Source organism: Emydura macquarii, unplaced genomic scaffold (assembly GCF_026122565.2).
Source record: "Emydura macquarii macquarii isolate MOO-44397 ecotype Brisbane River unplaced genomic scaffold, CSIRO-AGI_Emac_v2 contig_212, whole genome shotgun sequence".
Classification (NCBI taxonomy): domain Eukaryota; kingdom Metazoa; phylum Chordata; order Testudines; family Chelidae; genus Emydura; species Emydura macquarii.
The window spans coordinates 749,911-771,051 of NW_027130349.1; the positions used below are offsets into that span (position 1 = coordinate 749,911).

General features: G+C 40.9%; 1 protein-coding gene across 1 annotated transcript in view; it reads right to left on the reverse strand.

Annotated features, from left to right (window-relative positions):
* Positions 1–21,141, reverse strand: part of DSG2 (desmoglein 2) — a 47,789-nt gene that overhangs the window by 16,061 nt on the left and 10,587 nt on the right. Inside the window, exons 2-6 of the mRNA XM_067546221.1 lie at positions 9,276–9,311; positions 7,736–7,870; positions 3,496–3,657; positions 3,167–3,311; positions 2,221–2,387 (exon numbers count right to left, since the gene is read on the reverse strand). Of these exons, the coding sequence (XP_067402322.1) occupies positions 2,221–2,387; positions 3,167–3,311; positions 3,496–3,657; positions 7,736–7,870; positions 9,276–9,311 (645 nt within the window). The remainder of the gene's footprint in view (positions 1–2,220; positions 2,388–3,166; positions 3,312–3,495; positions 3,658–7,735; positions 7,871–9,275; positions 9,312–21,141) is intronic.

The window sequence follows — 21,141 nt, forward strand, 5'->3', positions numbered from 1 at the left end:
CCTCAGCATAAAGGGCTTTAGGCATTTTCTCATCATCCTTTATCTGAGACTAGGAAATAGTCACTCCATAGCTGGAGGAAAGTTACAGTGAATACTATATTTGATAAAATAATTATTGTTAAAATATTACACAGATATGATCTATGTAATTAGTAAAGGTTTATACTAATCATTTAGTTATTTCCCTTCTGTTTTTAGAGAACTTCAAGACTATAGTACCCATGAAAATGACAGACTGATAGTAATGGCTAGAGCTGCTCTAAAGATGGAATCCGCAAAGGGACTTAGGTGCCTAAATCCCATTTCAGGTGCCACTGTAAGCTACAAAACTCCTACTCAGCTGCTGTCTAACTCTGGCGGCACCTAAAATCTCTTGGAAAAAGAGGACCACCTCCTTTATAACCTTTAGCCCAGTGGTTAAAGTACTCAGCCAGCATGTGAGAGGCTGTCCATTCAAGCCCCCTTCCGCGTGATGAGGTGAACAGATTATAGAACAAGGGTCTCCCCATTTGCGGGGTGTGCTCTAACCACTGGCCTATGGGATATTCTGATGTAGGCCACCTTCAGAGTGGAACAACTTTAATATTTAACTCATTTAAACTCTCTTATTGAATAAGTCAGAGAGAGTTAGAATCACTTTACATGCTAGTGGTTAGGGCACTCAAGAGACATGGCAAATTCCTGTTCATATGCTTTCCCCTCATCAGGGGACTTAACTGGGGGGGGGAGGGGGGGCTCCTACAGCCCGGGTACCCTAACCACTGGGTTAAAGGTTATAAGGGAGGTCCTCCTCCTACTCATGACTTAGGCAGCCAAATGCCAATCAGCCACCAATTTGTGAATCACAAGCAGAGATGGGGAGGGCCTCTACAGCCTGGACTTGGGTGCTGAGCTCAGAAAGGGGCAGGGCTTAGCATCTTCCATTGGCTAGCTTACGGGGCTGCCCACCTCCCATGCTGGCTTTGCGGATCACATCCTAAGGCACCTCACTCCCTCCATTTATTGTGTAGGAGTCTAAACACCTAACTAGCATTGTGGATCTCAGCGTTGTCCCTGCGATTTTCTAGATGCCTAAAACTTAGGCACTGTGATACTCAGCATCACAATGCCTATGTCCATGTTATGGATCTGGGCCCAACCAACTGCAGGGCAGCTTTCACAACTGTACTTTGTGGTACTGTATTTTTGTAATAACATATCCACTGAGAAAAGAGTGCAATAGCTAATATGCACACTCTTTCTATCACCCCTGGAGGTCACGTGGAATGGCAGACGGGGTAACATTTCCTGTGGTGTAGCTGTTAGTGTCACTCTGTCAGCATCAATTCCCAGTATCACCCAGGACTACTTCTACCAACTGACCCAACACTACCCCAGCAATGTATCTTGAAAGATGAACTGTAGATTCTCCATCCGTCATAGCGGAGGAATCCCCTGTGACACTCCTGACAAGTAACAATAAGCACCCTCCATAACTGCTGAAAACATTGCAACAGGTGTACTCCCTTAATGACAAACTTTCCAGACATACCTGGCTGTTAAACCCTCCCACCACCAGAATGCTAATGTGGGTGTTATGAGGGTGCTCTATAAAAGTGGCAGGCCTGCATATATGTAGCTAGTTAATAGAAGCAGCACAATCTGCTGGCCAATAAGAATACACAGCATTACATATAAGTTAGTAGGTTCAATAAAGTTGTTGTTGTTAGCACCCCACGTGCAGCATTTAACAGTGGGTTACAGAAGTCTGCCTGTTGCAATTCACATCTTAATTTGCAATATAAACCCACAAAATCTAGGGTCAGCTCTATGTATCAGTAGTCATACAGAGCCAAATCATGATCTTTCCTGTATACTCACATAGTGCAATGAGGACACCCCTTATTCCCCTGTGATTACTACTCATATTGTGGGCAGACAAGTTGTCAATGGGCCACTACCCTCCTCCTGTGCAGGTGAAGACAACTGGGTGAGCAAAGCCTGAACTCTCCCCCCAAACAAAATGCACCAGCCAGAACAGCTGAGCAGACACAAAGGGAGAAAGTATGCTGAGCTCGGAAAAGGGCTATGGCTTCAGTTCCAGAAGGAGCAGGGAAGTGGGGGGCAGCAGATCTATGCATCCAGCTCTCGTCTATTGAACAGGATGAAGCAGCAGTGAGGGAAGAGGGTTGAAATGGTGTTGAAATTCTGGGCAAGAACTAATATAAGAACATAGTTTACCTCTCTGTCAAGGTTTAACAATGCTGTTCGAATCTCGCCTGTGCCTTTATTAATTTGGAATGGAGTCTGCTGACCAGAGTTTGCAGAAATAATCTTGAAAGCAATTTTGGAATTTAGATTATTCGGCTCATCTGCATCTGTTGCATTTATCTTCATCACAAGTGTAACTTAGAAATAAAAAAAAAATACATACATTGATTTACATTGCCCTTTGTCATGTATTGGCAAGTATCATTTATAGAATACAAAATGGAGAGTTTTCAGATGCATTGCACTGTTGTGTCATATTTCTAATTATTGCTTTTATTAAGACTTATAGAAATGTCATTTATTAATACTTCCAACTCATAGGTCATAGTGTGGTTAGGTGGGTGGGAGGTACCAGCACCCATTTGGGGTGTCTACTCTGCTTTTTGACAGTCTGCCCTGAGGTTGGCCCTCCCGGTCCTGAAGCACTCCAGACAGCATGACAGTGCTGATCTGCTGATACAAAAGTGTCTGGGGTCACTGTAAAGGTTTTGTGCGATACTGCAGGCATAATGAAGCAAGAGTCCCTATTGTTTTTCAGTATCTTTTGGAGATGGATATGAAAATCTTATGTAGTGTGAAGAGTGCACTATTGATGGTACTATGGGTTATATGAAAGTGGTAAGGAATACAGGAGACTTTTCCTTTATTTCCATGCTTTTCATGTTTTGAGCTGATGGAGTGTGTCGTAATGCAGCTTTAACTGTCACTAAAAAAGTTTGTGTTCCTTTACTTTCAAGCGTCTTTTTCCTGAGAGAATAAGTAAAATCCAATATAGAAGATATCACTGCTTGAGTTAGGAAGTGGTGAAAAGCAGACCAGACAGGACTGTTATAAAAAAGCAATGGCAGGAAAGGTTAAGTGACCACATAGCACCATTATTTAATATGTTAATACAATTAGAAAAATAGTATTTTACCTTTTTCATTTGACTCTTCAACAAACCCAAAAAAAACCTCCTCTGAAAACACTGGGTAATTGTCATTTATATCCTTAACTTTAATTCTCAGATCTAGTGGTTCTTCCAATTTTTTCCCTTTCTGATCAAGTGCATGAGCTCTAAGCTGAAATAGACAAATAAAAAACAGGAAAATAGGTATATCCACATTGATAGAAATTGTCAATTAATCACTTTGCATTGGAGAATAAGTTTGAAGATATTAAAGCAAAACAGATGGCAATTAATTTGAAAAGTTAAAGAGAGAACACATAGAAAAAAAGAAAGTTATAGTTGGTAATTCAACTTACATGGAAAATTGTAGTTTTTTCTCGGTCAACTTTTCTTGTTATGTTCAGTTCTCCAGTTTTTCCATTGATGACAAACAATCCATAAGGTGGCTCTGTCACTCCTTCGCCAGAAATTGTGTAAGTAATTACCACCCCTGGATCATCTCTATGATCAGAACTTATCTAACAAGAACACAACAGAGTTAATTGCACTCAGCAAACAAAATTTCCTTTAAAAAAAATGTATAAAAAACACACCACGGTCAACAAGCAAGATATATCTTTATGTAGTAGTATTTGCCCTAATTATGTAGAGGAAGCTACGGTGCTGTCTCTTTAATTTTCAGGAAAAAATGCTAGTTTAAAAAGGACAAAAAAAGATGTTATTCATATTTTTTACAACTAACTAACTAAATAAATAAAAATTAAGGGCTAGCTTTTGTTTGGCACTTGTTTGGGTGCAAAGATGCTGCAAGGAGCTGGACCTTACATGCCCTGTGCAAGGACGGAGTGCAGGTACTATTCCCTCCTACGAAACCTGAGAAGCACAAATCACCCCAAATAGGTGTGGAAGAGAATCATGGCCTCCCACACGCTGTGCAGGTCCTTAGAGAGCTAACTGGGTATGTCACAGTGATTGTACTGTACTATCATTAGGAACGTAGCAACTTGTGCACTCTGCTGTGCCTCTGGGAGCTTTCTGAGACACAAGCTTTCTAAGAGCTGCCCCTACAACTCAAATGATACAATCTGACCCTAAAATATTTGCTTTATGTCATTATAGACAGCGCTGACAGCACATACTATTATTAAGATTGCCCAACACTTCCTCTTTTCAATTGCTTATAGCAGCGGTTCTCAACCGGTGGTGGTACTTCGAAGAAAGCTGGGTGGTACACAAGCTGTACCGCGCTGCCGAATCCGCCGCCGAAAGATCCCCCCCGCTGCCGCGAAACCCCGCCGCCGCAAGTCCCCCCCGCTCCCCCACAACCCTGCCGCTGAAAAGGGGCAAACGGCGGCAGGGTTTTGGCAGAGGGCATTGTTCCCCCCATGTAACCCCGCCGCCGCCGAAAGTCCCCCCACTTTTTTTCCTGAGTGGTACTCGGGTCAGGTACAGTCAGGTCAAGTGATACTTGATCTGCCTGTACCTGACCTGAGTGGTACTCGGGGGAAAAAAAAGTTGAGAACCGCTGGCTTATAGCTTTGCAAACTTTAACCATTTGGCTGAAATTCTCCGTGTTGGCTGTCTGCAAACAGCTGATTTTTTTTTTTGTGTGGAAAGTTTCAGCCAAAACAGATCAGCCATTTCTGAGAACAAGGTTGGAAAAATATTTTGTAATATTAAAAAAAAATTCCATAGACCTATTTTTGAATAGATCTAGTGCCCTCATGCTTTACAACAAAGGCATAAAATTTAGCAGGGCGGGGGAGGGGTGTTGTGTTTATGTCAGGAATGTGCCTTTTACAGTTCCTATGAAAATCGGCCCAAATTTGGCCAAGTTAAAAGCCTTTGAAAAAGATCGGTTCATGCCCAGTCTCAGGTGACAGTTCTTCGAGTTTAACAGATGAACCTTCTGAAGATTCCAGCCTTAATAAGCATGCTTCTTCCCCTCACGGCTCCTACATACGATGAAGCGTTGTCATGTGCCATCACTACTGAATGACTGAGCATGCTCTGGTAGCCCAGCGCTACCCGGGCAAAGCCAGACTTCCCTTGTAACCATTGGGCTGGGATCATGTCAGGCACTGTAACTGAGAAGAGGGAGCCTGGCTTTCCTGTGTTTCCATGACCAGCCCTCCTGCTGGTACTGTGGCACCATGGTGGAAGAAAGTCCTTAACTCAAATGCAGAGGGGACAAAAGCCAGACCCAGTGGGGAGGGAATGGAATAGATCAGAACAAGGAAATGATGAGACTGGCACGGGTGAGGGAAAGAAACTCTGACTAGGAGTTATGAGGAAGGGGAGGATTGCCTGGGCAGGGAGCCTGGGCTCAGGGAGCCAGGGTGTGGGAACTGCTTGATGAAGGAGACTGGGAGCTGGTGATGGGATGCTTAGAAGCCAGTTGGTAGTGATAGGGGAACACTAAGGTCAGATGAAAAGCGGGGGAGCAGTGGAAGGTCTGGGACTGGCTGGGTAAGAAGACCGAGACCGGAAGGAGAGGGAGACTGGGACTCAGATGGGGAGCCTGGAGTGGGAGACAAGAACTGGCTGAGCAAGGAGAATGGGATGAAAAATGTGATAAGTGGAGACTGGGATAAGGACAGGTTTGGGGTGGGGAAGAGAGACAGTTTGGACTAGACAAGACAGAAGGGGAGCAAGGAAAACAAGCAGCAGGGTCTACTTCCCTCCAGAGACCGGAATGGAATGCAAGATTCTTGAGTCTGACCAGTCCTCTGTTGTCTGCAAATATCTGTGAACGCCACTCTCAATCGTGTGTTCATTCCCTTCTAGTTCTGAGCCACACAGAGGATGAAAAACTATCACTGTTATCAGTTACTCATTTAGCTCAAGCACCAGAGAACTGTGCCGTGGATCTAAAGATGCCAACCGGGCTGATGAACCATGTGGTTGTCATTATGATGCCACATGATGGAATTCCTGGTTTTGAAGTTTGCTCTTTATAAAATCCTAGGAAATTACACGGAAAACTGTGTTAAAAGAACATGAAGGATGCAAAGCCAAGCACTCAGAAGTCAAGAAATGGCAGAATAAAGGTTACCTGTGCAATTTTAATTTGCTCCCCCTGGATGCATGCATTATGATAGTATTTCATTACATGATTTTTTTTTTTAATCATAGGAACACTACCTCATTCAATGAATAGGCCAGACCTTCTCCAAGGATAATTCAGGGTTGGGTGTAGAGAAGGAGGACGCAGAATCCCTGACTCATAAGTTGCAGAAATTGAAAAGTGTGTAGTGAATGAGGCAGGGAACTGCAAGAAGAGAATTGAGGATTTCATGGTTAAGGCAGCTGGATGCTGCCTTGGAGAAGAGGATTTTGCTCTTCCTTTTCCCACAGACTTCCTATGTGATGCTAAGCAAGTCACTTAAAACAAGATTTTCACTCATAGTCGCTAATCATGCATTCCTCGTTTCCTGGGTGCCCAACTTGACACCCTGGGTTCTGAGAAGTGCTGAGCGCTCACAGTTGCAAGTGAAGACAATGGGAGTTGGTTGCTATAGAAAACGAATATGAAGTACTCTGAAAAATTAGGTCTTAAGCATCTTAAAGTGGGGCACCCAAATTAATGGACACTTTCGATTTTAATCTTTCTGTGCCTCTGTACCCCTGTAAAATGGGGATATCACCCCTCCACACATACACCTCACAGAAAAGTGAAGATAGATTAATTAATGTTTGTGAAGCTCTGAGATACTCTAGTGATGAACACCATATAAAAGTCCAGGCGGAAATTAAAAATTCCTTCTTCAGATCAGAGTTTGAACAATGTGCAGCAAATAAGGCCTGAAGCCACACATTTAATAATGAAGATAATACACAAATAGCTGTTCATTAATAGAGCACTACTCTTCCTATGCAGGAATCATGTAGAAAAAAATACTATGTGATCCAGTAATTAAACACGGTATCATAATACATACACACAAGGGGGGAGGGGCAAATTAAGGTGGCATATGCAACCTCAATTCTGGCATTTCCTAACTATGGAGTGCTTGACTTTGCAATCTTAATATACTTTTAACATAGTTTTTTTTTTTAAATAGGTAACAGGAGTATCAACTTTATGAAGCAAAAAGAAAAAAATAGGTAAAGATTGAGGGCAACCAGCATTAAATCATGTCCACTGACACTTTTATAAAAGACAACTCTTAAAAAAAAAGATGGTAAAATACAGGAACTCAACATATATACTAAGTACTGTAATGCAGAAAGAAAGTTGTTCATGTGTTGTACAGGACCTAGAGCAACTATTGCATTAATTTGATTTTTAGTTATTACATATTATTCAGTGTTGAACAGATATGCTGGTGAAGAAAACCCCATTTTGTAAGGCATAATAAAAGCAACAGTTACTGTTTGCCTAATCCTGCAAAGCATTCATGCTCAAAATTCCATTGTAAGAATAACATTCCATTGCAAAAATAACATTTTCTTTACATTTCTGGCTTCAAGAATTGGAGGGTGTTCTTAATAGTTTGTGTGTTTAGAGCAGGACCCAGCCATATTTTACATGCTACAATGTACTTTCAGTAATGTTACCCATCTTACTGCATTTCATCTTGTTCTCTGACTTACTATAGCAACTGGATTAATCTTCAAACTGTCATCCTCTTCTGGAATTATAGCAGGTGGAACAATCCATTCTCGCTTTTGTCTAACTTTACTGTTCTGATTAGACAGATGTTCATTTCTGCCAACTTGATTAAAAACCTATGAAAAACCAGGTTTAAATCAAACATTATATTTTGGCCATTAAACAGTAATACTTTTCTCAATTTACCACCGCTATGCCCAGAATGTCTGAATGCCATTTTCTGCATGTAATTTTAATTAAACAAGCTGACTGTTTAAATTTACACTCTGATTTTACTATAGATGTTTTTTCTAATAAATATGGTTTATTTTAATAGTAAGGGTCATATGCTTCCCCGAAAACCCATGGAAGAAGGAAATGTGTCTATTTCTTTTAAAGACAGATTTATAAAGGCCAGATTTAAAATAAATTAATTAATTAATGAAAATTATAGGACAACTGGGAATTAGTCAAATCTCTCAGAATGAACGTGAATTTTTTTAAGTGATGGCTATCAGACAGGAGCAGAAAGTTATCTTTGCAGTCTGTTTTAAATATCTCCTAGTCCCATTTGCCTTACTTCAAACAACTCCCTCACCTCAAACGACCTCCATCTGCTCTCTTTTGCTGCTCCTTCCACCCTGCCCATAGAACGAGAGTCCTCCATTTCCTCCCTCTCACTGGCTCCTTTCATCCACCCTTGCTCCATAGTCTTGTCAACCCCAGACACTTCCAAATTGCTTGTTTCCACTACTTTATCCTCTTTCCCATGGAGACCCACCTGTTCTCTCCCACTGTCTGGCTTACTCAACGCAGTGCCTCTCAGTATCAAGATTCAGATTTGGGGTGGGATTCATGATGGAGACTGAAGTGGTAGTTAGATGTCTAAGTCAAACATTTAGGCACCACTGGCATTCACAAAACCACTGCTTAGCTGCTGCCTCTCCCTGTAGGTGCTTAAACTCCCCAGGCACTTAAGTTGGCTCCATTAAGGTCCCAGAGGTGCCTAAATTTTGGTTGCGGAGCATGACGGCAGCTCCCTAATTCGACACCACTGAGCAGCTTGGTGCCTCACTTATGCCTAAGCCCCAGCGGAATTCACAGACTAGGTGTTCCTCCACTATCTTGCTTTCAGGGCCCAGTGCAGTAGGAATGCGCTGTGAATGCCTAAAACTGCACAGAAGATGGTGGAGGTGCAATGCCTAAGTCCCCCTTGTGAATCTCACTTTGGTATCTGCCAGAAAGTAACAGTCACCATAATTAACTCAGAGAATCTCAAAGTAGATTCATCACAGCCCTAATATTTTAGGGGAGTTTTCTCCCAGTGGAAAATGGCGTCAATTTTGATATGTTTAGGACTGGGTCTATTCACTTATATTTCTGTGGTAAGCAGTAGATACTATGTGACTTTTGTATTGTGTCTACATCAAAGCAACCCAACATATTTACAAGTAAAAAGTGTTCTGTTTTTGTTTACTGTTTGCTCAGAGAACCCTTCTTTTACACATTGAGAAATAACTACAATGCCCCACCATTGCCTACCTCTATGTGAAGTCCATTTCCAAAGTTCAAAAAGATCTGTCAAATAAATGATATAGTCAACATTATTCATTCTGCATCAGTTTAGTGGCTTTAAGGTACATCTTATACAACCACACCCAAAATAAACTTCAGATATAAACAAGAAGTAAGGGTCTGATATTGCAACTCATTTAGGTGCTTTTGAAAATTTTAATCCATAAATTTTTATCCATAATATTTTATAATTATAAAATTAAATAAAGTTAGGATTTTTGCATGCTTTCCCTTTAAGAGAAACAGTAAGCAGCCAAGAATTCATTCATTCTTTCTTCATTACGAATAAGTGATCATCTCTTGGTTCAACAGTAAGTCAATGAGAGCCTTCCATTGACTCAGATGGGTATAGGATCAGGCCCATAATACTGAAGCCAGCAGTATTAGGGTGAACCTTTCTCTCCTGGAGTACCTATGCCCTGTTAGGCCACGGATCATGTATGAGCATCAAAGAGGTTTCAAGTACTGTCTGAAAGCAAGGATGTATCAGAACAACTTCTTCATTTATACTTATGAAGTGAAAGTACCTAGAAACCTTCATGGCAATAGCCTTCAGCTTCATATCATACATTCTAAAATGTATTAGATATTTTTTCCCAACACATATGTCAATACTGTGTGTCACAGTGCAGGATAACTGCACCTGTATTCCCCCCTCTGTGGTCCCACTCTAGACTCTCTGGCTTCACTCTTGGGCTGAGACCCCAACCTCCCCCCCCCCCTTTTTTTTTTTTTTTTTTTTTTTTTTTTTTTTAAAAGGTTGCACAGCTTCCTGCATTACACTGTGGTATTTCTAGCAAGCCGGACTCCCTAAACAGCCCAGCATTTTTGCTTTTCCTCTGAAGGCTATGAACAGCATAATTGCCCGTAGATACAAGTCACAACACAGCTCTTTCTAAGCAAACACATTATTCTTAAGGTGAAAGCATTGCAGAGAAACAAACAAACAAACAAAAAAGAAACTACACACACACACACACTGCAAAGCTTATCAAAGGTCACCCCATCTCCAATCTCAGGCTCTGGTACATGTCAGTTCTCCAAAATCCACAACTGGTTACAACTGTCTCAGAACCCAGGCCAGAAAGTTCAGCTGCTTCTTTATACAACTTGAGTCTTTGATCTCATTTCTGGAAACAGGTAACCAGCAGACAATGACTCACTCCTCAGGGTGTAGCTTCAAAAGACTGCATTTTTCCATTACCAGAGAATTTGCATTCACTTCTTACTAGGTATTTCACAGGACATCCATCCACTTCACACTTTATTGTCCCAAAGTCTTGTCTGGCACATTTTCAATACACTCCTTTGAACTCCAAGGCCTCATATCACATCTCCCTGGTTACAAACAATCCTGGTAGACAATACTACACAAACTTTCCACTTAATACAATAAGGTTTTTCAAAGCTATTTGCAGGAAATTACCACATCTGTCACAGACGTGAAGATCAAGTTTACCCAAAGGACATGGAAAGGGCAATGATGTCCACACACATTCTTCCCTTTCAATTATTCAACAGATTCTAAGGTCTTAAGTATCTCTGAAGTTACGTTTTTTTAACAGTGATATAATGTAGTTTCTTTTCTGGTTTTAAATCCACCTCACAAACTTGTCTAGGTAAAGATAAATAAGATCCTGCACCCACTTGAAATCCAGTAAGAGCTATTCTACTATCTGCAAAACCTCATCTTGAAGTCAATGAGAGTTCTGGGTTAAAATACGGGAAGATGTGTGATACTATTACCAGCCATATTTAAATAGATAGAAGAGAGAACAAAATCAGTCTTACCCAGTATTATATTATTATCCGCTTGCCAATAGTGAAATATTTTCTTTCTAGAATCTGCTCCGAGATCTAGAATGGCAGGTGTTCCAATAACCAGGAACTTTAGGCCCAATTTTCAGATGCTGTTAACTGGCATAGCTCCATTGACTGCACGGCCAACAGGATGGATCGCTTGATAATTAACAGTTCTATTCATTCTCTCTGAAGCACCTGGCATTGACCATTGTTGTAAGACCAGACACTGGGCTAAATGAACCATTGGTCTGACCCAGTATGACCATTCTTATGTTTTCAGTGTAGCTACAATGTTTTACATCAGCTGTGGATGTGGCCCCTCATGTTAAAACCGCTGCTTTGCTGAACTTTTTTCTTTCATTTCAGAAAATAGCTGAGTATTTTACTGGTGTTAATAGATTGAGTCAAAAAAGACCACAGACCCTATGTTCACCTCACCATATTGTCCAGATTTATTTCACTGTCCCAAAGATTCTGAAATCAAAATTTCTCAACAGGTGCAACAACATGGGACATTTGGAAATTAAAAGAAAGGGAGTTAAATTATTGGTGACCGTAAGATTGTTTTGGTTTTGGAAATTGAAAATTTTAGTGTTTTAGAGGCAGATGAGAGGAGTTTAACTCCCTCTTTTCCTCCAAACCCCTAGATTTTGCATCCTGGAATACTTTTTGGCTTGTTAGTACCCATGACATGACAATCTCAGAGGTGATTTCAGATTAAAGTTATTTGGTGAGTAGTTCTTTATTTTCTCTTCCACTTGGCTCTAGATTGCGACTGAGCTCTGGAAAGTCACTTCTCTAATTCAGACTTAGTTGCTCTGTTTCTTTACAACAACTATTCTTTCAGCTTTTTCAGGAGGCTTTATTTCTTTCTGCACAGTATTTAGTGGATGGTGTCAGGAGATTGGACTAAATGTTGTCTCAGGTTGAGAACAAAAAATCTATTCCTGAAGTGGTCTTTCCTGGCAAATGTATCCTGAAGGATAATTCTGCCAGTGAAATCTGATTTAATTTGTGCCAACTGGAACTGGATGCGGAAACATAAATTGAGTATATAAACTAAGGTGGGACACTCTGAGAAAGAACCTGAATCGGATGTCAGGACAAGCGTAACCACTAATGTAATTATTAAAGGATAATAGAAGAGGCTATTACAATACCTGAATAGTGACAAAAACCTGGCAGGAACTAGAGAGAGAGCTGAACATCTCCCTACACTTAAAAACCCCACAAAAACTTTAAATACAGGAACAAAAGACTGAAAGTCTGAACATCAGTTGGCAACTATGCATGTGTTGAGCTGAGTTAGAAAGTGGCATTCTCTCCCCTGACTGGATGACAATGCCCATGCACTAGAGTAGACTACCAAGGCCTACTGCACCTCTCTCTATATAGAGTCTAGCATGTTCAAGCAGCTCCTGGACACATTGGCTATGTTACTATTATCCCAACTAATCCCCTATTCCAACAGAGAGGTTGCTGTGGACTTCAGTTCTATGGCAGAGAGAGAGAGCTGTACAGTTCCTCTTTGGGTAACTTCTTTGCTCCCTGATCACCACACACAGCAGACACATAGCATTCTGGTTGTGTAGAGAGCTGCTGATTGGCGCCATAAAGGCGTGATCCAGTTATACTGAAGTCTTTCCAGTGGGTTCAATGGGAGCTGGATCAGGCCCTTAGTGACCCAAGACAATATTTAATAGAGCGGAATATTTTACCCTCTCTGCTAATTTCAGTTTAGTTTGCAAACCAAAAGAATCTGCTGCAGAACAAATGAGAATGTAGCCCACTGAAATTACTCTTCACTGACAGAACATAGAACATATATACAAACCTGATAGATGAAATCCTAACCCCAGAGAAGTCAGTGGGAGTTTTTCCACAGGTTTCAGTGATGTCATGATTTCTCCCAATGAGTAGAAAATGTACACTTTCAAGGCTTAATGTACAGTTAATGGGTAGGCTGTTACAAAGTAAAATTAAATTTGTGCCTCAATCACGACAGACTTTTCCTTGTATTAAAAAAAATGCATAAAAAGCCTCCAAAAATCCATGGGTTTATCACCCCTTTTTGTCACATGCGTTTAGACTGCAAACTTTTTGAGTTACAAACTGTATTTTTTCTGTATGTATGTAGAGTGCCTGGCACAATAGGATCTTGATCCTCAACTGGCACCCCTAGACTCTATCCCAATACAAAGAGCATCCACTATCAAAGGCCATATCACTGGCTTTTTGTGGAGGAAGCATTTTGAAGGGAAGAATATGACTGCTTTACGAATGAGAACCTGGTCCTATAGGTCTCAATGGCAAAATTCCCATTGAGTATTCAGATTAAGATTTAGTTTTATATGCTTCCCTAAAAATATATTAAATTATTCTAGAAGTCCAACATTTCTAACATTTAGATTTTTCATATTTGTTTTGCATTATAAGGATAACTAAAAAAAATTAAGCTTGGGACACAGACAATTAAACTAATTCTCATTGTGATTACAAAACTTTCCAAACATAAATACAAAAATTCTTCCTTTCTTTCATGTGTGTCAAAATTTTTGACTGTAATGGCAAATACTTACACATGCTCTTAACTTGATTTCACTGGGTTTCAGCTCAGGGTCAGAGTCAATGGGATTACTTAGCCATGTAAAATTAATCAAGTGTTTGTATGATTTTACTTAGTGCAGTGAAGTCTGTGCTCCATGTGTCAGTTTATTAGATGGTGCCAAAAAGGGGCTGCAAAAATCTTGGATACATAGAGATTCTTCAAGAACTAAAGTGAGAAATTTAGCCTTCTTGTCCAATGCATAACAAACAGGACAAAAGTCTTTTGGATCCACTTTTTTTTCCCTCCCTTTTAAAAAAGGAGGATCGAGGTCCACTTATAAGGTTTTGTGGACATTTCCATATCAGCTGCCTAGCTAGCCATTTGCTGATGCTTTCATCCTATCATGACAACTAATAGTGAAACAGACAAATGCAACTTAGGGCCAGTACCAGGCCCTCTAAACACCAAACCCCCTTTAGGAGCAGCGTGAGAAGTCCTTAGGTTCAGTGCATCTCCTACACACTGCAAAGGGTCTCTGCACTGGCTACAATGGGGATGGACCAGGGAGGGGAGCTTATACTGTTCCAGTGACGCCAGGACCCTGGAAAACTGATACAGAGTGGCTTCAACCACATGGAATACTTGCCACATAGAATGGCTGATCTGACGGCACAGAATGGGAAGGAGGTGAACATCCCGCAGTGCTAAAGGAACAAGTCCAAGACTATTTAGAAAGACTGGACATACACAAGTCCATGGGGCCGGATGCAATGCACCCGAGGGTGCTGAGGGAGTTGGCCGAGGTGATTTCAGAACCATTGGCTATTATCTTTGAAAGCTCGTGGCAATTGGGGGAGGTCCCTGATGACTGGAAAAAAGCAAATTAGTGCCCATCTTCAAGAAAGGGAGGAAAGAGGATCCGGGGAACTACAGACCGGTCAGCCTCACCTCAATCCCTGGAAAAATTATGGAACAGGTTCTCAAGGAATCCATTTTAAGGCACTTGGAAGAGAGGAAGATGATCAGGAACAGTCAACATGGATTCACCAAGGGCAAGTCATGCCTGACCAACTTGATTGCTTTCTATGAAGAGGTGACTGGCTCTGTGGATGTGGGGAAAGCGGTGGACGTGATATACCTTGACTTTAGCAAAGTTTTTGATACGGTCTCTCACAGTATTCTTATCAGCAAATTAAGGAAGTATGGGTTGGATGAATGGACTATAAAATGGTTAGAGAACTGGCTAGAGCATAGGGCTCAATGAATAGTGATCAATGGCTCCATGTCTAGCTGGCAGCCGGTCACAAACGGAGTGCTCCAGGGGTCGGTTTTGTTCAACATCTTCATTAATGATCTGGAAGATGGGATAGATTGCACCCTCCGCAAGTTTGCAGACGACACTAAGCTAGGGGGAGTGGTAGAGACCCTGGAAGGTAGGGATAGGATACAGAAGGACCTAAACAAACTGGAGGATTGGGCCAAAAGAAATCTGATGAGGTTCAACAAGGACAAGTGCAGAGTCCTGCACCTAGGACGGAAGAATCCCATGCACAGCTACAGACTCGGGACCGACGAGCTAGGCAGCAGTTCTGCAGAAAAGGACCTGGGGGTCACAGTGGACAAAAAGCTGGATATGAGTCAGCAGTGTGCCCTGGTTGTCAAGAAGGCTAATAGCATATTGGGCTGCATTAATAGGAGCATTGTCAGCAGATCACGGGAAGTGATCATTCCCCTCTATTCGGCATTGCTGAGGCCGCATTTGGAGTAGTGTGTCCAGTTTTGGGCCCCCCACTACAAAAAGGATGTGGAGAAGTTAGAGAGAGTCCAGCGGAGGGCAACAAAAATGATTAGGAGAGGCTGAAGGAACTAGACTTGTTCAGTCTACAGAAGAGAAGAATGAGGGGGGATTTGATAGCAGCCTTTAACTACCTGAAAGGGGGTTCCAGGGAGGATGGAGCTAGGCTGTTCTCAGTGGTGGCAGATGAGAGAACAAGGAGCAACGGTCTCAAGTTGCAGGGGGAGAGGTCTAGGTTGGACATTAGGAAAATGTTTTTCACTAGGAGGGTGGTGAAGCACTGGAATGGGTTACCCAGGGAGGTGGTGGAATCTCCATCTTTAGAGGTTTTTAAGCTGAGGCTTGACAAAACCCTCGCTGGGATTATTTAGCTGAGGTTAGTCCTGCTCTAAGCAGGGGGTTGGACTAGATGACCTCCTGAGGTCCCTTCCAACTCTATGATATGCAGCACTACCTGAGCTCTTGGTGTGATTTTTCCCCAACTGCTTTATATTCTACTTCCATAGAGCCTGAATACTTGGGTTTTGTGCAAGTAGAGGGAAATTCAAACTAAGTATATAATGATAGGCATGCCTCAGACCTCTTTTTAAAAAAAAAGTTTGGCTTTTAAGTTTTTGGAATGGGAGGATGAAGGGAGGACAGACTTTTTTTAAACAATACACTTTTAAAGATGAAATTTAATTTTTAAAAAAGTTTTTAATGTTCTTAAATTTTCATACTAATAAACAGATTGTTTTAAACTGCATTTAATGTGAGGTTTATATCTACCCACCTGCGTGTGTAAGGATGGATCCTGAGAATTGTGGTGTACTCTCTCTCTGGCTGGATCAAGCCAATCATGTTTAAGAATCTTAATTCATTTTTGTGGTTCTTTAAAAGGTTTAAAAGTAAAGCATACATCTTTTCATGTTTTGTGACTGTTTTCAATGTTTCTGTGATGTTTTCTGAATGCAGAGATATGTTCAGCTCTCCTTGTGTATTCAATGGTTTGCACAAGTTGCTTTTTGGCCCTGTTGGGTGACAGAGATCACAACCTGCAACAATGCATACACCTATTCAAAGCTTATGCCACTCCTGACCCAGGCTGATCTACACTAGACAATTAGATTTACCCAACTACATTGCTCAGAGGTGTGAAAAATCCACAACCTTGAGCAATGTAGTAAAGCCAACCTAAATTCCCATATAGCTAGCACTGGGTCAACAAAAGAACTCTTTCTCAACCAAGCTACTGCCTCTCAGGGAGGTGGATTACCTATGACAATGGAAAAAAACCTCCTGTTGGTGTAGGTAATGTCTATATTGTATATTATAGTTGGTATGTCTAGACACTGTAGTACTTCAAATGTAGACAAGCCTTCAGCTTACTTTGTGGTCAAACTTCACATTCTAGCTCTGAGGTGCTTCACCCAGGACAGTCTTATTTTGTTACCACACCCAATTCCAGAAATTACATCAAGTTTTATTGGCAGAATAGAAGACAAAAGAAAAATCACAGCTGGTTAAATAAACCAAAAAATATTTTATTAAATTAGAATTCAAATCAAATCTAGCAGGTCACTACAAAAAATAAAATGCCTCATGGGTATGTCCACACTTCATCTGGGAGTGAGCCTTCCACCCACATCCACAGACTCTAGCTCAAGCCCCATTAGCACAAGTGCTAAAAATAGTTGTGTAGATATTGTCTCTCAGACTTTGAAGACTGGGTTGGGGAGGCCTTTGGAGCCCAAGCTCCAGCCCAAACCAAAGCATCAGAGAGCCATCTACTCAGCTAATTCTAGCACACTGGTGACAGCCCCACGAGCACAGGTCTGTGGACATGGTCCGAGAGGCTTGCGCCCAGATGCAGCGTATACATATCCAAAGTGGCCAAGCCTTAATTACAGGTTATTGTTTAAGAAAACTGATCTCCTACATAAAAGCATGTTCCTTTGTCATCTCCCTGCGCTGAGTACCATGATCAGTGTGTCCACAGACCAATTGTGTCTCTCAAGCCTCAGCATGTTTGAAGATGATGCATATCCACCCCAATGTAGGTGTCTATTCCAGGGTGGGTCTTTTGGTTTTACAGGAAACCAGTTTTGTCTATCCCAAAGCCTACCCTTATATAATCAAACCGTTTCATCACCTTGCCCACAACCATTTTAGTCTGATACATGTGTCTCGTCTCAGACCCAACAGGAAGGAGGAAATATCCTCTTTAAGGGCCTGATCCAAATTTTCCTATTGACCTCAGTGGAGTCTGGAGCTCTACAGCCTCACTCCTGGCATTGCATGCAGAACCACTCAAGTCTTTTGCTCAGTTTAATGATGTCCAGTAAAAGTGTCTAGAGCACTGGCTGCCTTGAACTAGTGCTTTCATCTCAACTACAAGCAAGTTATGTCAGTCAGAATAACTTAAGACTCTAAATACTAAAACCATTAATATTTATAGAATAGGTAAAAGTCAAATGTAGCCTTTTATTTTATTTAAAGAGAATTTAGTAATGATCAACCACTATGGGTTCAGCTCTGGCTGCTACAGTTTCAAGCTCAAGCATGAAATTGCCTCTGGTGCTTCTCTCAAATTTGGAGGCTCTTGGAACACCCAATGTCCAAGGATAATGACCACAGACACAATCACAAGTATGAAGTCTTAGCCGTACTACAAGTTTTATTAAAGCAATATGTAAAGTTACAACTACCCCTGCATATAGAAATCCTATAAAAACCTATGCGATAATTAGAACCGTAGAGTCATACTCACATCCTCAACGATATTCTAGGGTAGGAGTGGCCAAATGTACTGACCCTCCGAGCCGCAAACAACAATCTTCAGAAGTCTGAGAAGCAGTGTGCACCTGCTGGGCCTCAGGACTTCAGCCCTGTGGCAGGGTCATGGGGCTCTGAGCTCCTGCTGAAGCCCCTAGTCATGGCAGGTGCCTCCCAGGGGCAGAAGCCCCGAGACCCCTCCCCCTACAGGGCAGAAGCCTCTTGCCCCACCACCCCACCGATAGGCAGAAGCCCCAAGCTCCCCACACCAGTCTGATAGGCAGAGAATGGAGGGCAGGGGACACAGAAGGCTCCATGAGCTGCACTTCAACTGTAAAAGAGCCGCATGCAGCTCACGACCTGTGATTTGGCCATCCCTAGGGTCTGATGGATCTCTCAATAGATGATTATCTCTAGAGGGATGGTTCTGGCTGGGGTTTCCTGTGGGGTAATCCCTGAGTCTTCCTGCAATTACCCAGTCAGGGAACCCTCTTTTATATTATAGTTCTGACTACACCTTTTAACCCTCCTGTCTTTACCTTCACTTCCATACCCCATGAATACTGGGGTGCCACATTTTTCATAGCTTGCTTGTAGTTCATCTGATTATCACTGGCATCGATACACACCATGTACTGTACATGATCAGACAGACATTCAAAGACGTTAAAATTACAACCAGGTGTCTAATGGTTTTGGACAATACACTGCAGTCTAGTTTTTCGTAACATTACTGTTGACAGATCTTATCAAGTAGTCATGTGACCTTGCTGGCAGACAGTTATTCCTAGGTCACCCACTCATGTCACGAATTCTTACACCTATGGCCTAGTATGGCTAAGCTAAAATCTTACAGGTCTCAGACTGCAGGCATTGCAGTTTACCTATGCTTTAGTTATCTTCCTAATACACACATCACTCCTAAATTCTTATCAATCCTATACTTCTATAATCGTACAATTTAAATCTATTTATTATACATTGATTATATATGAAATAGCATATGAATTGATTATATCACAATACAATAAATGGATGATAAAAATAAACTAACAGGCTACAGTTCCCCCCTTATGAAAAATAAGAACCATGTCACACACATATTACATGATAATAAATTACAAATTGTAATGTTTGTTGTATAACACTTATGTACTTAAAACTTACATGTATCTTAAATCTAGGTACATACCTGCAACTTAATTATTCTGTACTTATTAGGGTTAGTTGTTTCTTCAGATGTCCCATCAAGTGGTGGATCTACTGGTTTTTTATGGACTTTGGTACAGAAGCATATGGAGGTTCTGATACTGAATGTGGGTTTATGCGATATTATCTTCATAAATACCTTCCTCTCTGACAGTAGCTCTAGGAGCTATTGGTGAGTTGTCTGTAGCTAAAATGGGCATGGAAATAAATTGGATTGACTGAGTTCTTATCTTCTCTTTAGTTATTATCCTCATCTTTCCTCCCATCTATCATGAGGCAAAAATAGTAAATGTACTGAGGATACAGTGGATATCAATTCATCCCTTCCATCCAATTTCCATCCCCATGGGAGTGGTGAATACTTAATCTGGGGTGCTGCAATCTAAAATTTCAGACAGTGCTTGTTCTGCCTTATTTTTGTCCTTACTAACTTCAATTAAATGTGAATACTTCCTTTCTAGCAACTGTTTTAGCTGCAGATGTAATGGTATATATGGATGAAAAACTGGAGTACTTTGCTTAATTAAATCTTGATAATCTGGGTTACTAAGTATGGCAGTTTCATTTTCAAAAAACAGATACAGGAGATATTGCCATATGTCCGATAACCGTAGGTACTTGTGGCTTAAAACAGAAATATGGACTTGTCACAACACCCCCAATTTGACCAAAATAAAATTATTTGTGATTAGTTACTACACAGTAATGTCCCTATCCAGCATAGATCACCTGCTCCATAGGAGATATCTACTTAGTTACACTGAGCATGATACTGGTGTTACATTGACGCTAAGTAGCTTCCATTGGTACCTTCCTAGCTGATCACATAGTGGGGTTGTTACCTTAAACACATTACAACTACAGATCAATTGATGTCCTTTTTGAGAGCAACAAGCAATCAGTGGGACTTTCATGTTTGGACATTTTGATGATACACCACCAGAAGAGGTACTTTCATTCGCTCCCTGTAGATGTTGTCTTCTAGGTGACTTGTGGAGAGAACAAGAGCTAATTGATCAAATACATCCTTATTTGGATTGAACATGGGTAATGTGACATTTCAAAATCCTTACTTAAATAACATCACGATTCAGATGTGGTGTCACAGATCCCAAGTTTCTAATTGCACCAAATGATATTCTTTGACATTTAGTGTGGCATTTGACTCACTCTCCTCCATGTTTTTTAATACAATGTGGACAATACCAATTCAAGATCTGTTTATCTCAAATTAATTCTGGAACCTTTGTCAATTCTAAGAATTGTAAGGTATCATCAATAGCATCTGTCACATATTCACCATTTGTTGAAAAAATAATTTATTTTCCTACATAGTGCTTTTTTTTCCCCCCTGATCATTATTAATTTATTAATTGACTAATCTTAATCTGAGTTTCATTAAATAACTTGGTTATTTCATGCATATTACATACCATAAATCATTCTTCAGTTGCTAAATCATAAATTCCCTTTAATGACTTGATTAAACTTATTAGGAGTTGTTGGAAAAATTATTTGACCTATTGGGATTTTTGGAAAATAGTGCATATACTTTCCTCCAGTTTTTGGACCTCCAATTTTTAAATCTTTCTCTAGTATAGTATGGATCAGTCCATCAGTCACATAAATTGTTCTTGTGCAGCACATGAAAGGAGCATAACCTGATCTCCAATTTCCCAATCGTTCTCTCTTTGGCATTAATTAAAACAGGCTTTTGCCTTCTG